General features: G+C 39.7%; 1 protein-coding gene across 1 annotated transcript; it reads left to right on the forward strand.

The window, feature by feature from the left end:
- Window positions 1-1,426: 1,426 nt before the first annotated feature.
- On the forward strand, window positions 1,427-11,327 carry epor (erythropoietin receptor). Its single transcript, XM_052139474.1, has 8 exons — window positions 1,427-1,616; window positions 1,981-2,116; window positions 3,401-3,570; window positions 3,705-3,856; window positions 4,016-4,172; window positions 4,363-4,450; window positions 5,007-5,094; window positions 5,702-11,327. The coding sequence occupies exons 1-8, from the start codon at window positions 1,535-1,537 to the stop codon at window positions 6,425-6,427; spliced, it is 1,599 nt and encodes a 532-aa protein (XP_051995434.1). The 5' UTR covers window positions 1,427-1,534; the 3' UTR covers window positions 6,428-11,327.
- The last annotated feature ends 3,844 nt before the right edge of the window (window positions 11,328-15,171 follow it).

Below are 15,171 nucleotides of genomic sequence, written 5' to 3' on the forward strand. Positions count from 1 at the left end.
CTCCAAAGTCATTTTTTTAGTCTGGTGCCCTGTTACTATACTATACTATGTAATATACTATGTCAATAGGATTTTGAATCATTTTATCGTCCACTGGATGAATTTCGTCAGATTTAGAAAATAAAAAGAGCTCATGTCCTAAATAGTCTACAGTTTTAGGTATATTTCATGTCCTAGAAAATATAACTAGAAAAGGTTTATACCCATTCAAAAGGGTTCATTCAAATCAGCATAACATAAAACGTGAATAGAAGTCTGAGTAACCTGAAGGCCAATTGTGCTAAGACAAAAAAGTCATTTTCTGCACTAGCTTAAGTTCTGATAGCATCTGTAATTTACAACTACATGCCAAGACCTCTGCTTTTATCTACGTACCCAGAAAACTTCGACAAAGGGGCTTCCTTCTTGTCATTTTCCTGTTACCCACCAGTAACCCACAACCTCCAGAGTTAAAGGAAACCAGGGAAATGCATGCACCATAGACCTGAGATACACATGTACCCTAATGTCACATGTTTTTGTCAATATACAGTAGTAAATGGAACTAGCAACTCTCTCATATCTGTAGCCGATGACCACTTAAGCACTTTTAGAATTTAGAATTAGTTTAAACAGAAGTTCCAAACAAATTTAAAGTGATACTTCACACAAAAATGACAATTCTGCCATCATTTATTCACCCTCATGTTGTTCCAAACCCATGTTTCTCACTTTCGTCTGTCAAACTCAAAAGATGTTATGCAGATATGAAGGAACTGACAGGCTCAGTCACCATTTGAAGAAAGATAGTCACAGAGGTGTGGAATAAACCATTTTTGGGTGAACTATCCTTTTAAACAGATCCCCAGTCATACGGACAAGAGCTTTGCATGTTTAAGACCACCTGTCGTCCTAATCTAGTGTCACATTTGCCATCTAAACAATGTGTCCCGGGGTGTAGTAACGGTAAAGACGTGCTATAGCGATAATGGACAGTGAGCTGCTGGCAGACTGGATCGAGGCGCAATACTTGAGCTTATCTGTGCGTAAGAGAAGCTTAGAGCTGCGCTGATAACACAGGTTGAGCGCACAAAAACAAGAGTGTCAGGCTTTGATAAAAAGAACTGGTTACTGTTGAAAGAAAACAGTTTTCAGTCTTAAAAACACTTGCACCTATGTGACTGTCACATATTGAACTTGCATCAAATGCCTAAGAACTTTATAGATTATTAAATGTGTTTGTCGTACAGTATATTTGCAGACACAAGTGTTTAGGTTGGATAGTATGTAATCTTAAACAGCTTAAACACTTTAAACAGTAATAACAGCATGTACTCATTAGCTCCGCCCAATAAACAACACTTTTTGCCGCTCCACCTTCTAGTAGTAAAAGAGTAAACATGCTGTCCTAACACACTGTGAGCTTAACAGATAAAATATACCGGTTTCTCTTTGCTGAACTGAAAACAATCTACATGAAGAGTCCGCGGGATAAGGAGGATTTGTTTTTTCACATCAGTTATTCAAAGCAGCACTGCATTGATAATTGCAAAAAATGAGAAGAGTGGAATTGAAAGCTGTTTTCATGCTGTGCTTTGCTCTCATCACTATAGGAGGACAACGTTTTGAAAGTAAAGGTAAGAAACAAATTGTTTTATTTTTTGTCTGGTTCTCTGTCTGCATTGAACTGTCCTCGAATTGTTTGATTATTGTAAACATTTTAAAAACATATTAATGAATGTTTTTTTCCTAACCAAGTGTCAATGGGTTAGATAAATATATAAATATATGCCCAAACACTTTGTAAATGACTTTATATAAATGTAATGTTTCTGCTCAAATGTATCGAGATGTGTTTTACAGCAGAGATTCTCTTTGAACGTTTTTTAATGTTAACTGGTCTCTAGTCAATTATGCGTCTTCATTTTGCTATTATGAAACGTAACATTGAATTTTGCTGTTTTTTTTGGTTTGTTTTTTTAAATGAACATAAATCTTCAGTGGCCCAGTTACTACAAGATGACACAGAAGATGTGAAATGTTTTGTGGAGGGAAGGAAGGACCTCACATGCTTCTGGGAAGAGGAGAAGGAGAGGAATGGTTCACATGAGCAGTACACGTTTGAGTATTCATATGAGTAAGTGACTGAAGGATTATTTGTGCTTTGAGAAACGTAATAAACCATGTCAACGATTATTTAGATAAGAAGTGTGTCATCGGTGTCTTGTGTCACATTTCAGGTTCAACATACCAGATTCAAAATTCATCTTTCTTTCTTTCTTTCTTTCTGTCTGTCCTTTTCTTTCTGTCTGTCCTTTTTTCTTTCTTTCTTTCTTTCTTTCTGTCTGTCCTTTTCTTTCTTTCTGTCTGTCTGTCTGTCTGTCCTTTTCTTTCTGTCTCTCTGTCTGTCTGTTCTTTTCTTTCTGTCTGTCCTTTTTTCTTTCTTTCTTTCTTTCTGTCTGTCCTTTTCTTTCTTTCTGTCTGTCTGTCTGTCTGTCCTTTTCTTTCTGTCTCTCTGTCTGTCTGTTCTTTTCTTTCTGTCTGTCCTTTTTCTTTCTTTCTTTCTTTCTTTCTTTCTGTCTGTCCTTTCTTTCTGTCTGTCTGTCCTTTTCTTTCTTTCTGTCTCTCTGTCTGTCTGTTCTTTTCTTTCGGTCTGTCCATTTTTCTTTCTTTCTTTCTGTCTGTCCTTTTCTTTCTTTCTGTCTGTCTGTCTGTCTGTCTGTCCATTTCTTTCTGTCTCTCTGTCTGTGGTTTTCTTTCTGTCTCTCTGTCTGTCTGTTCTTTTCTTTCGGTCTGTCCATTTTTCTTTCTGTCTGTCTGTCTGTCTTTTTCTTTCTTTCTGTCTGTCTGTCTGTCTGTCTGTCTTTTTCTTTCTTTCTTTCTTTCTTTCTTTTTTCTGTCTGTCTTTTTCTTTATTTCTATCTATCTATCTATCTATCTATCTATCTATCTATCTATCTATCTATCTATCTATCTATCTATCTATCTTTTTCCTTTTTTTCTTTCTCTCTGTTTTTTCTTTCTGTCTGTCCTTCTTTCAAAATTTCTTCATAACTATTTTTAACTCGCTTACTCGCTTTTTTCTTTCTTTAGACCAGTGGTTCCCAACCCTGTTCCTGGAGACTCCAAGACCTGAATTGTGTGTGTCAGAAAAGGAGATATACAAAATGTGCAGTGTTGGGGGGGTCTCCAGGAACAGGGTTGGGAACCACTGCTTTAGACACACCTGCCTGTAATTTTAATGTAATCTTGGAGACCTTGATTAACATGTTCAGGTGTGTTTGATTAGTGGCCCATAGGAGCAGGATTTGGCACCCCAAGATAGATGCTATTTCGATATAGATTGAATAACAGACGGATTATTAAATAGTCAGGTACTCTATATTGGCTTAAGTGTAATTTGTGGTTTTCATGTCTTCAGGAGTAAGAAAAAAAGGACGTGTGCCATTTCATCGTTGTCTTTACTAGCCATTAACAGAACCATCTTGTTCTGCAAACTGCCCCAAATTTTGTTCTTCACGGCCCTTGACGTGCAGATTTTACGTGATGGCCGGATGCTCTACAATCGCAGCCTCAATGTGGAGAATGTCTGTAAGTTTATTAAAGCGTTATGCAATGATGACCGACCATTGAAGATGATGAATCCTCAGCAACACATGCCATATTGCCATATTGTTGCTGATCTTTTGTTGCCATATTGCCTTACAATGTCTCTCTGCTTACAGTATTTCTAGATCCTCCCAGAAATCTCACAGTTGTGAGCTCAAGGAAGGAAGGGCAGTTAAACGTGAGCTGGCTGCCTCCACCTCTCAAATATATGGATGACAGTATGATATATGAGGTCAGATATGCAGTGGAGGGAAGTCACATGGGCAAGGTAAGTGCTCTTTCTTCAGATTTCATAATGTTTAATATACATTGCAACTTGTGTCTAGCACCTGGTTAGTCATAAGTTAATTCTGTTTGAATGGGCTGATGCATTTGAAATGAGCTTTCTTGATGTTAAAGCTCACCAGAAGTGTAATGTCTTTTGAAGGTGGAGGTGATAAAGGCCAACACGATGCTGGTCTTGAGAGGGTTGCAGGGGGGAACCCGATACAAGGTGTGGGTCCGTGTCAAGCCCGACGGTGTCTCCTATAAAGGCTTCTGGAGTGCTTGGACTGAACCAGTATTTGGAAGCACACCACCAACTGGTAAACTGCATTTGAACGCTTTATGAGAATATTGTGGGAACTTAAATTGTTCAATTATAGTATCTCTTTGAGCTTATTTTGAGACAAAGCCTCACCCAGAAGTTTGTAAATGTGATGTTGTTTGAATAGGATGGATGGATGCTTTTAGTGTGTATTGACTGGCCTCTTTCGGTTTGTCCTTATCTAACAGACATGGATCCTCTGATCATATTATTGGTTCTGTTCATTGGTTTGATTATCTCATTACTGTCTCTGACCGTGATGCTGTCCCACCACAAGTAGGTTTTCAAACATATATTTTAAACAATAAATTCACAGACTGTATTGTCATGAATTGTCATAGTGTTGGGAAGTCAACACTCCCATTCCCTGGATGGGTCATTTTATGAAATCGGTTCAAAAAAAGATTCACAACTGAGTCATCACTCAGTAGCTTTCTCCGATGTCCCCATAAAGCATTTTACCTTAAATTTTGCATTAAAATAGCCGTTTATCACAGTATTTTCACTATTAGGTTATAAAGATTGCATCAAAATGTGTTTATTGTTCCAATATTATTGTAAATATTGTTAAGAACATCACTCATATGAATGTTGCCAATGTAAACCATTCATAATATTAATTATTCCAAATTAATTATTCCAACATTGTTTAAGAGTAAAGCTGAAAATAAGGACAAAGTCATCCCTTACAGTTGGGTGATCTACCAAAGCTTTGAGAAAAGATTCAACTGAGTAATTTAAAGAAAGCTTTGTTCGCTAGTATTGTCTGCACTGTCTGTACAGATATTATATGAGCAAGTGTATACTGAACAGGTTCTGTTTAACATTACAGGTTTCTTCTAAAGAAACTGTGGCCTGACATTCCCACACCAGACCATAAGTTTCCAGGACTCTTCACTGTCTACAAAGGGGATTTTAAGGTAATTTAATATTTTTTTTCTGGTTGAAAGTCACTGCATCATTTATGTATAACCATTAAACTAAACTAAACTAATAGACAGGGCCATTTTTTAATTCCTAGGGCCTGGGACAAAGTTTTTATGGGTGGGCATCCTCCCATTCACCTAGGCCCAACTAGAAGGCTATACTGTGGCCTACCCCCTAATGCATTTCTTTTTGTTACTAAGGCCACAAATGAAAGTTTGCTGCAAAAAGTGTACCCATTTATTGGACAAGTCATTGTCAGGGACAATGTTTGTGAATGTCCTCCCTTGTCCAGCCCTGTCTCCATGGGTTGAAAAAGCTCATTTAAATTGGTGGTGGTGTAGTGGACTAAAGCACATAAGTGTAAATCAGAAGGTCGCTGTTCGATTCCGACAGCCACCACCAATGTGTCCTTGAGTAAGGCACTTAACTCCAGGGATTGTCCCTGTAATATGTGCTCTGTAAGTCACTTTGGATAAAAGCATCTGCCAAATGCATAAATGTACAAAATGTAAATGTAAATTGAAACTTTCTCTGATAAAAAGACATCAGTACCAATTCTAGACATTCAGTAATGAACTATAATATTTTCTCTGCCCACAGGAATGGATGAGTCAAAATAATGGCAGTATGTGGGGAAGACCGGTCCATGTATTCCCTGAAGAGCTTCCATCGCCTCTAGAAGTTCTCTCAGAGGTTTCTCTAGCCACACCACTGTCCAGCCACACAACTTCCCCAAGACAAGACAGGAAAGCAATGGAGGAAGAAGAGGAGAAAATGGAAAGAGAGGCAACAGACTCTGGTTTAACAGACAGATGGCGAGAGCCTCCTCATGCCCATTGGCTTATGGAACAGTTGAGGGCCCTTCAAGAAAACCCAGAATCTCTCTCCCAGCCAGTGTTACTGGAGTCACACGACACCTACGTTACTCTAAATCACAACTCCCAGTGTGCCCGAGGAGAAGATGAAGGTCAGGTGGATAATATCTTCGAGGAGTCATTACCCCTGCAGACTCTCTTCTCCAATACAGGAAAGTCTTCTTTTAGTGCCTCACATTCTGATCTCGGATCCCTCCAACAGAGCTCTGGCTCGGGCAGACTGTCGTCACAATCTAGCTTTGAGTATCCAAACCACACGTGGCCGCCCAAAGGGCCGGGCTACACCTACATGGCCGTAGCAGACTCAGGAGTGTCTATGGATTACAGCCCGATGAGCTCGAACAGGATAGCAGATCTTGGGAAACGGGCGATTTATACCAATGAATACAAAAATGATATTTTTGGCCACAAATGGCCACTCTCCGGTCATCGCATTGAATCTGGATACTGATTTGAAGATTTTTAGGAAAAAATGGATAAATGATATGTGTAATAAAACCTTTTATGGTGTACGAGAGATTGACAGAGCAGTGAATCACAAGGATCCCCAAATCAAGATCAGGATCTTGCAGATTTCTGTTTGAGACACAGCGTTTAAGGAACATACAACACTAGGATCTTTCACCAGACAAAGCTTCTTCAATCAGATAAAATAAGCTAATTCTGTTGTTTTCACAGTAATACTAAGGCTGTGTCAATACTAATCTGTTTCTGTTTGAAAACGCATTGATTTTTCTACGTTTACGCCTCTCATTTGAAAATGCTCTCCATAAATGCATACTAGGCAAAACGATGACATTGGGAAACTTAAAAGCGGAGGTTTCAAACATTTAATTAGCACGTTGTAGTTTGTAAATGCGTTCATTTTGCTACATTTTTTACGCCTCTCATCCATATTAGAATGACATTTCTCTCCACCGAAAATTGAGCATTTTGAAAACGTTCTCCATTACCACATTGTGATAGAGATCAAGGCAGTCACAAAGAGAATCACACTGGATTGAAAGAATGCGTTTAAAAAAAAAGATGTTTGTTTTGTAGGAGGTGCAAAATAAAAACTGTGTTTAAGAGCAAATAAAAACGGTCTAAAAGCTAGACATATGTCTGATGCTGGCGCAGCCACTCCCATCCCTAAACAATGGAGGCCGGAGTTTCCTTCGCACTCGAGCAGCTCTAGTCTCAAATGTCATGTACACAGTCCGTGCATTAAACGCTTGATGCTTATAGCACACAATACTGGAAAACGCTTTCTCGATTAATCAGTGCAAATCTGATTGGCTGTTTGATGGAACTTCCATGAGTAGATGCACACAGGATGTTTTATCAGTATGGCTGGAAGCCGAGTGTGTTCACAAGGTTCTGCATTGAATTTATTGCCCAAGTTTGCCAGGCTAGTGACATCAAATCTTTTAAATATACAGTGCTGTGCAAAAGTCTTGTTTAACAAAAACATTTGTCTTAAGATGGTTATTATACCACATTATAATAAACATTTTATACTCCCAAATGTTATTTTTATTTTTTGAAGAAATCCTCACTATGCAACATCTTTTGCGCAGTACTGTATAATTTGTTTAGTTTGAGGCACGTAGCAGAAAGTGATGTGGATATCCACAAGCAGAGCTGCAGTTTCTGCTTTGTTTACTTGGTTATGTCCGTGAAATTCTCTGTAATGAGGCTTTCTGTGTGGTAGATAGACTCTTTACATGTTTTTTACACATTCACATTTTCTCCAGTGTTTTCTCTGCAATCACTCACGGAGATTAGCGCACCATTATATCGATCATTTTCCCTCTGTGTTGGTCTTTTATTATGGTATGATATATCTCTGATAACCCCACCCCTAAACACCCTGCAATGACAAAACCGACTGTTATTGGTCGCTGTGGCAGCGGGGGCGTGGTCAAGCCTGAGCTAAATTATGTCTAACACCTGTCTCTAATTTCAGTGTAAAGTATAAATTAGCAAGGAGGCCAGATCAGGCTTGACAATATAAATAATAGTTTAATGAGAAACTTAAACAAAAGACAGGCTTGATTAGGCTGATAAGGGACCAGATGTGTAGAATCACCACCCAGCCCCACCCTCCACCCTGCCACAGTCGCTTTACATTTACATTTATGCATTTTGCAGACGCTTTTATCCAAAGTGACTTACAGTGCAGTTATTACAGGGACAATCCCCCCGGAACAACCTGGAGTTAAGTGCCTTGCTCAAGGACACAATGGTGGTGGCCGTGGGGTTCGAACCAACAACCTTCTGATTAACAGCCCTGTGCTTTAGCCACTACGCCACCACCACTCCACTATCTAACTGAAAAGCCATCTAACTGACACTTTACATGTCAGTTAGATGGCTTTTCCTATCTTAATGGGCGGTTCTTGGCCAACTGATGCAGCTATAGACCCCAGATCTTTACCACAGTCATGGGTCTGGCTCAGTGGTGTTGCAGTAGTGTCTGAACAGGTGGGCATACTGTGAATTTATGAAAGATTGGAAAAGTTCTGGGTGAAAACACTACTCCTTGTTCTGGCGGCCATATGTATTATCCATTATTTCAGTAGGGCATATGCAAAATCCTAAGAAAGAAAGGTGGGCATACGGTAAATGCCCTAGACTACACTACGCTGGCTACTCAAGACTAGAGCAGAGTTAACAACCTTGTCCATGTGCTCCAAACACTCGCCGTCCATCTTTGTCTTTCTCCGTCTAGTGGTGGCTGGCTTTAGTACAGTATTTTCCCGCCATTTCTAATTGGACCAAACCATTGTTTAAATTAAATTAACCCTCACCTCCCCATTCTAAAAAACGACTCACAGGCTCTCCGTCACATACTGACAAAGGAGATTTCAAACTTAAAAATGGATCTGTATGTTTTTATTTGAAGACGCATTAAATTAGCTGTTTACCTCTCATCCAGTAGTGTAGTCTATGGCATATGCCGTATGCACACCAATCTTTCTTAGGATTTTGCATTCGCCCACTTGAGTGATGATACGTATAGAACAATGAGTTGTCTTTTGATGCCTAACTTTATCAATCTACTCTGTATGCGTGTGTGCAAGGACATTTCCAAAGTCTGATGCACAAGCATCTTTCATAAATTCACAGTATGCCCACCTCTTCAAACACTACTACACCACTGCTCTCATCCACACTAGGATTATATTTTCCTCCACTGAAAACAGGGTTTCGAAAACGCTCTCCAAAACTACATACTTTGGAAAATTATGATGCAAGGAAGCTGAAAATGAAAACAGATTAGTGGCCTAAAGTGTTACATCTAACTTAAAAGCTTTAATATGGCAGCTGATCATAAAACAATATTGTAAAGCGTATCATGTAATACTGCCAAGTACCAGTTTATGAATATATATATATATATATATATGTACATAGCTGTTTTAATGTAAATAATTGTTTTTTTTTTAATTTTTTATCAGTTTTGGGGGTTCATCTTGATGCATATTTTTTTTATGAAAAATTAGGTCAGAGGTTAGAGGGTCAAGAGTCAATCTAAACAACAATTATTTGAGTTGTATGAAGTATAAAATCCATTTTCATTCCTACTTTCTATGCTTGGGTGCAGAATGTGAAACTGCTGGTGCATTCTGGGAATGCATTTGTAATTGGTATGGAACAGTCCATTTCTCAGAGCCTAATGGTCACATATAGGTTTGCAATACACTCAAATTACTGTATAGAAACATGCACAATCAGTGTGTATCTTATTATTGCAGTTTGGTTTGTCAACAGTTTTCTTCTAACAGGGTCAGAAATTAATGGTGGCTTAAGGCAAACACGCCACTGAAATTCTACATGTATAGGCGAAACATTATTCCTACTTTTTGATACTCTGTTTTTTTTATCTTGATATATTTACTTAAGCCTAATACATATTATCACAAAATATAAGTTGATGCAGGGTAACAGCCTTAATGAACTAATAAGCAATTTGTTTGTAAAGTATTTAAAGGATTTTTCTTTAAAAGACGAGTGTTTTCTGTAGTACCCAATTCATATGAATGAATCAACCATGTTGAATCTACATTTTGAAAATGTCACCTAAAAATGAAACCCCTTTGAATTGGTAATATCATTTTATCAAATATCAAAGGAATTAAAAAGCAAAAATCTGGGTTTCAGTGAGGCACTTACAATGGAAGTAAATGGGGGCCAATCAGTAAACATTAAAATACTCACGGTTTCAAAGGTATTGCCACAAGACATAAACATATGTGTGATAACATGATGTTACTGTGATAAAATCACTTACTAACCTTGTTTACACTCTGTGTAAAGTTAAAGCCAATTTTGCAACTTCATCACCATGACGATGTAATGTCAACAAACCCCAAAACGACTGTAAAAAAAAAATATGATTTAAACAACTTTATCACAACTTTTATTTTCAATTAATACACAAGTTTTGACAGAAAAATGTATGTAAGTGCTTTTATAAAATTATAAGCTTCATGTTTCTGCCTTTTAAGCCCTTCAGAAATTGGCCCCATTGACTTCCATTGTAAGTGTCCCACTGTAACTTCGATATTTGTTTTGGTTTTTTTACAGAAAAGGAGGGACGAGTCGAAATTCATTTTTGTGGTAATCAACATTATGCCACAAATTGTATTGAACCCGGAATATTCCTTTAACAATGAAACTGTTGTTTATGACACACAGATTGTAATGTACATTATTATATATTTTATTTTTGTAGGTCAAATCCTTTCTTTTTGTATCTATAAAACTCCTAATATTATTCTAGATGTATTTTTTTAATCAAAACAATTTAATTTCAGTCTTACAGTTTTTCAATATTGTTGCACTATATTCTTTTCTTTGTCTAAATGCATGTTAATCATTTTACATTGAGTGCTTAGCCGACTATTCATTTGTAATATAAAGAAAAACGTGTGGCACTTTTTCAAAGGGTCTTTTCCCACCAGTATGTTACTGGTACTAAGGAAACAAATTGTATGTATATTTGTCAAAATGCTCCAAATATGACTTAAAAGAAGCTAGTAAGAAATTTGCAATGGAAAACTTGCATTGTAAAAAAAAGATATACCTAAAAGTACTATTGAGTACCAGCTCTGTTGTTTTAATATTTATTTAAACATTTCAGACTATTGAACTTTTTTCAGGCATTTAAATGTTAGACTGAAATGCAGCTTTTTGAATTAATATTAAGAAATAGCAAATATGGCACCTTATTCTATCCTGTCTACAATACAGATTGTGTACTATGTATCTGCCTGCAACCATACAGATGTGTGATGAAATGCTGACATTTGTCAAGTCAAGTCAAGTGGTTTTTATTGTCGTTTCAACCATATACAGTTAGTACAGTACACAGCAAAACGAGACAACGTTCCTCCAGGACCATGGTGCTACATAAAAACAACAAAGGACCAACATAGGACCACATGAGACTACACAACGAAATAAAATACCTATATAAACTACCTATATATACCTATATAAAGTGCACGTGCAAACATGTGCAGGACAGTACAACAGATTACTGACAATGAACAGGACAATAGACAGTGCAGCACCGACCAGTACTCAGTAGTGCAAAAAGATGACAGTTTCTAAAAATGTAAACATAACATACTATGAGATAATGTTCTATGCACATAGCAGTTATTGAGGTAGCAGACAGTTATAAAGTGACAGTAATTAAAGTGCAACTCAGGACACGTGTGTGTCAAACCAGTCTCTGAGTATTGAGGAGTCTGATGGCTTGGGGAAGAAGCTGCTACACAGTCTGGCCGTGAGGGCCCGAATGCTTCGGTACCTCTTGCCAAGACGGGAGGAGGGTAAAGAGTTTGTGTGAGGGGTGTGTGGGGTCGTCCACAATGCTGGTTGCTTTGCGGATACAGTGTTTTTGTAAATGTCTTTGATGGAGGGAAGAGAGACCCCAATGATCTTCTCAGCTGTCCTCACTATCCTCTGCAGGGCTTTGCGGTCCGAAACGGTGCAAGTCCCAAACCAGGCAGTGATGCAGCTGCTCAGGATGCTCTCAATAGTCCCTCTATAGAATGTAGTGAGGATGGGGGTTGGGAGATGTGCTTTTCTCAGCCTTCGAAGAAAGTAGAGACGCTGCTGGGCTTTCTTGGTGATAGAGCTGGTGTTGAGGGACCAGGTGAGGTTCTCCGCCAAGTGAACGCCAAGGAATTTGGTGCTTTTGACGATCTCCACAGAGGAGCCGTCGATGTTCAGCGGAGTGTGTTCACCTTGTGCTCTCCTAAAGTCAACAACCATCTCTTTTGTTTTGTCGACATTCAGGGACAGGTTGTTGGCTCTACACCAGTTCGTCAGCCGCTGCACCTCCTCTCTGTATGCTGACTCGTTGTTCTTGCTGATGAGACCCACCACGGTCGTGTCATCGGCGAACTTGATGATGTGATTTGAGCTGTGCATTGCTGCACAGTCGTGAGTCAGCAGAGTGAACAGCAGTGGACTGAGCACACAGCCCTGGGGGCCCCAGTGCTCAGTGTGGTGGTGGTGGAGATGCTGTTCCCGATCCGGACTGACTGAGGTCTCCCAGTCAGGAAGTCCAGGATCCAGTTGCAGAGGGAGGTGTCCAGGCCCAGCAGGTTCAGCTTTCCAATCAGGTGCTGGGGAATGATTGTGTTGAATGCTGAGCTGAAATCTATGAACAGCATTCGAACGTATGAGTCCTTATTGTCTAGGTGGGTGAGGGCCAGATGGAGGGTTGTGGTGATGGCATCGTCCGTTGAACGGTTTGAACGATCACGCAAACTGCAGTGGGTCTAGTGAGGGGGCAGCTGGGTCTTAATCTGCCTCATGACGAGCCTCTCGAAGCACTTCATGATGATGGGTGTAAGTGCGACGGGACGGTAGTCATTGAGGCAGGGCACTGAAGACTTCTTTGGCATGGGGATGATGGTGGTGGCCTTGAAGCACGTTGGAACAACGGCGCTGCTCAGAGAGATGTTGAAGATGTCGGTAAGAACATCTGCTAGCTGGTCTGCACATCCTCTTGTATATCATACTTTACAAATCTGTAATGTTTTAAACATTAAATTGTATTTCTTACAACGTAAATACTGTCATCATGCCTGAATTATGGAAATATGCTTATACAACTAACAAAAATAGTAATTTGTCAAAAAAAAAAAGATGCTGCCAAAGGAAACACTATGCCAAAGAATGAATGTCAAACTGAGAAATACATTAGAAATTATACCTGGGATTTTCTTAGTTTAGGTTCACCCAGTCCTTAACCATCTCTACATCCCTCGGTTTCCAGTTTGCTGTTGTCCCGTTGTCCCAAATGGACACCCGAGTACACCACCAAATGCCACTGTTATCCGTGATTGCTACAGCCTTCACCGTGCTGGTCCAGCTGAGGATATGTAGCTGACAGATACACCTGCTACTCATTACTCACCACCCCTCCACACCTCTCACCTCCTCTAAGGTGCACCTTGCCTGCAGGTAGCGGTCCAGTATGGAGATGAGATCAGATGTCTGTGCTTCATTGTCCCGTCTGTCTTAACATTTAGACTGAAACGAGACCATGATCCTGCACAGACCCCTATTCTGCAGGATCTGTGTTAGAAAAGAAGCCGTGTCATGCAGGAGGGCTGCCACATGGGCCGCAGGGCTCAGGTCATCCTGTAGGGGTCCACTTCTTGGCCTCTGTAAATATCGCTCCAGGCCATCTACGATAATCAGAGATGGAGGCGCCACGGTCTCTGTCGCCAGCTCATGAAGGGATGCTACGTACTCAAGCAGCTCTTCTAAAGTCTTTGCATCCACAAACTTGATATTCTGCAAGAGAACATGTGTAACGGTAGCCAGCTGGTAGGCAGACCGATTACAGTGGTGCCGTGACCCGGATGGGACTGAGGATTAGGGGGATGAGTGTAATGGTAGCCAGGTGGTAGGTAGCCGTGCAGTGTGTAAAATTCACTCCCCTGGCCTCAAGAGGCACACTAGCAACTGACACTAAAGGCTGTAGCCCTTAGCCTCCATGTTAGTGCCTGCCTCCCATGCCAGAGATGCCGGTAGGACCTATTACAGTGGTGCCGTGACCCGGATGGGACTGAGGATTAGGGGGTTGAGTGTAATGGCCTCGCCAGGGATCTCCACGGCTGCTGGTCTCCCCACTCCCCTAGGCCTCTCCGAATACAATTGTTCTTCCACCACCTTTAAGAGGTCAGCAGCTAAACGGGTGTCGGCGCCTGATAAGGCAGAAATTTCTCCCAGACGTTCCAACAACGTACTGGTTCTATCACCTACATACTCGTAATAATCTTCGGAAATACTACCGTTTCTCTGTTCACGCTCCACTTCATCTGCTAGTGAATTTAACGCTCGTATTAGCTCTGCGCGCCATTTTTCCAACACCTCAAAACCATAGACTGTAAGCTCAAAACACGTAACATAGCCATAACATGTTATGTTTACCTGTTGCCGAGCCCCGCCTTGATGCAGTGATTGACAGGGTGGGAGGGGGCGGGGCAGGGGCGTGATCGGCTCGGAATGCATTTTCAATGTGCACATTGAATTTTGCTACATTCATTGCGGGACATTTAATGAAAAAGCAATCGCAAGTGTCTTGACTGTGAGTGTAAATGCAATTAAGAAAAATAACATTTGAATGATCATTTTGCCACAGTTTTTGCTTGAACATGTTACACATATCTAATCATTTCTGTAATACATTTTCATTTTAATTTTGCAACTTATAAAGCGTTTCAATAATGCATATTAAAACGAGTGTATGAAATGGCAAATGTAAATTATGTAATTCATTTTCATTTTGCACAAACGTTGCTAGAATGGTAATGTAAAATGTACATTTAAATACAGAATGCATTGCCATTTTACATATTGCATTGTCATTTTGCATATTACATTTCAAATTGAATATTACTCATACTAAATGAGCGGGAAATATTAAATCACTCATTCTAGATCCAGTTGCAAACGTCTGAAAACAGCACCTAAGATATCGGCCATAGCATTTTATTTTAAATTGCTAATAGCATCGACATTGCATTAATACATGTAAACAGAACTATCCACAACAACAAAATCAATGTGAAACCAACATTGCCATGTAGAGTAAACTCTTTCGCTAAGCGCGAGTTGGTTTAAGTTAGTTTAGCCCCGCCCATCTATGATCAATACATTTTATTGGTTGTCGGAAAAGAG

Source organism: Xyrauchen texanus, chromosome 12, assembly GCF_025860055.1.
Source record: "Xyrauchen texanus isolate HMW12.3.18 chromosome 12, RBS_HiC_50CHRs, whole genome shotgun sequence".
NCBI classification, from domain to species: domain Eukaryota; kingdom Metazoa; phylum Chordata; class Actinopteri; order Cypriniformes; family Catostomidae; genus Xyrauchen; species Xyrauchen texanus.

Excerpts from the sequence above, each read along its gene's own strand:
- epor (XM_052139474.1), top strand. The coding sequence starts at position 1,535 with ATGAGAAGAGTGGAATTGAAAGCTGTTTTCATGCTGTGCTTTGCTCTC. Across the intron at positions 2,117-3,400 it reads ACGTTTGAGTATTCATATGA|GAGTAAGAAAAAAAGGACGT; the intron begins GTAAGTGACTGA and ends TCATGTCTTCAG. Across the intron at positions 4,173-4,362 it reads TGGAAGCACACCACCAACTG|ACATGGATCCTCTGATCATA; the intron begins GTAAACTGCATT and ends CTTATCTAACAG.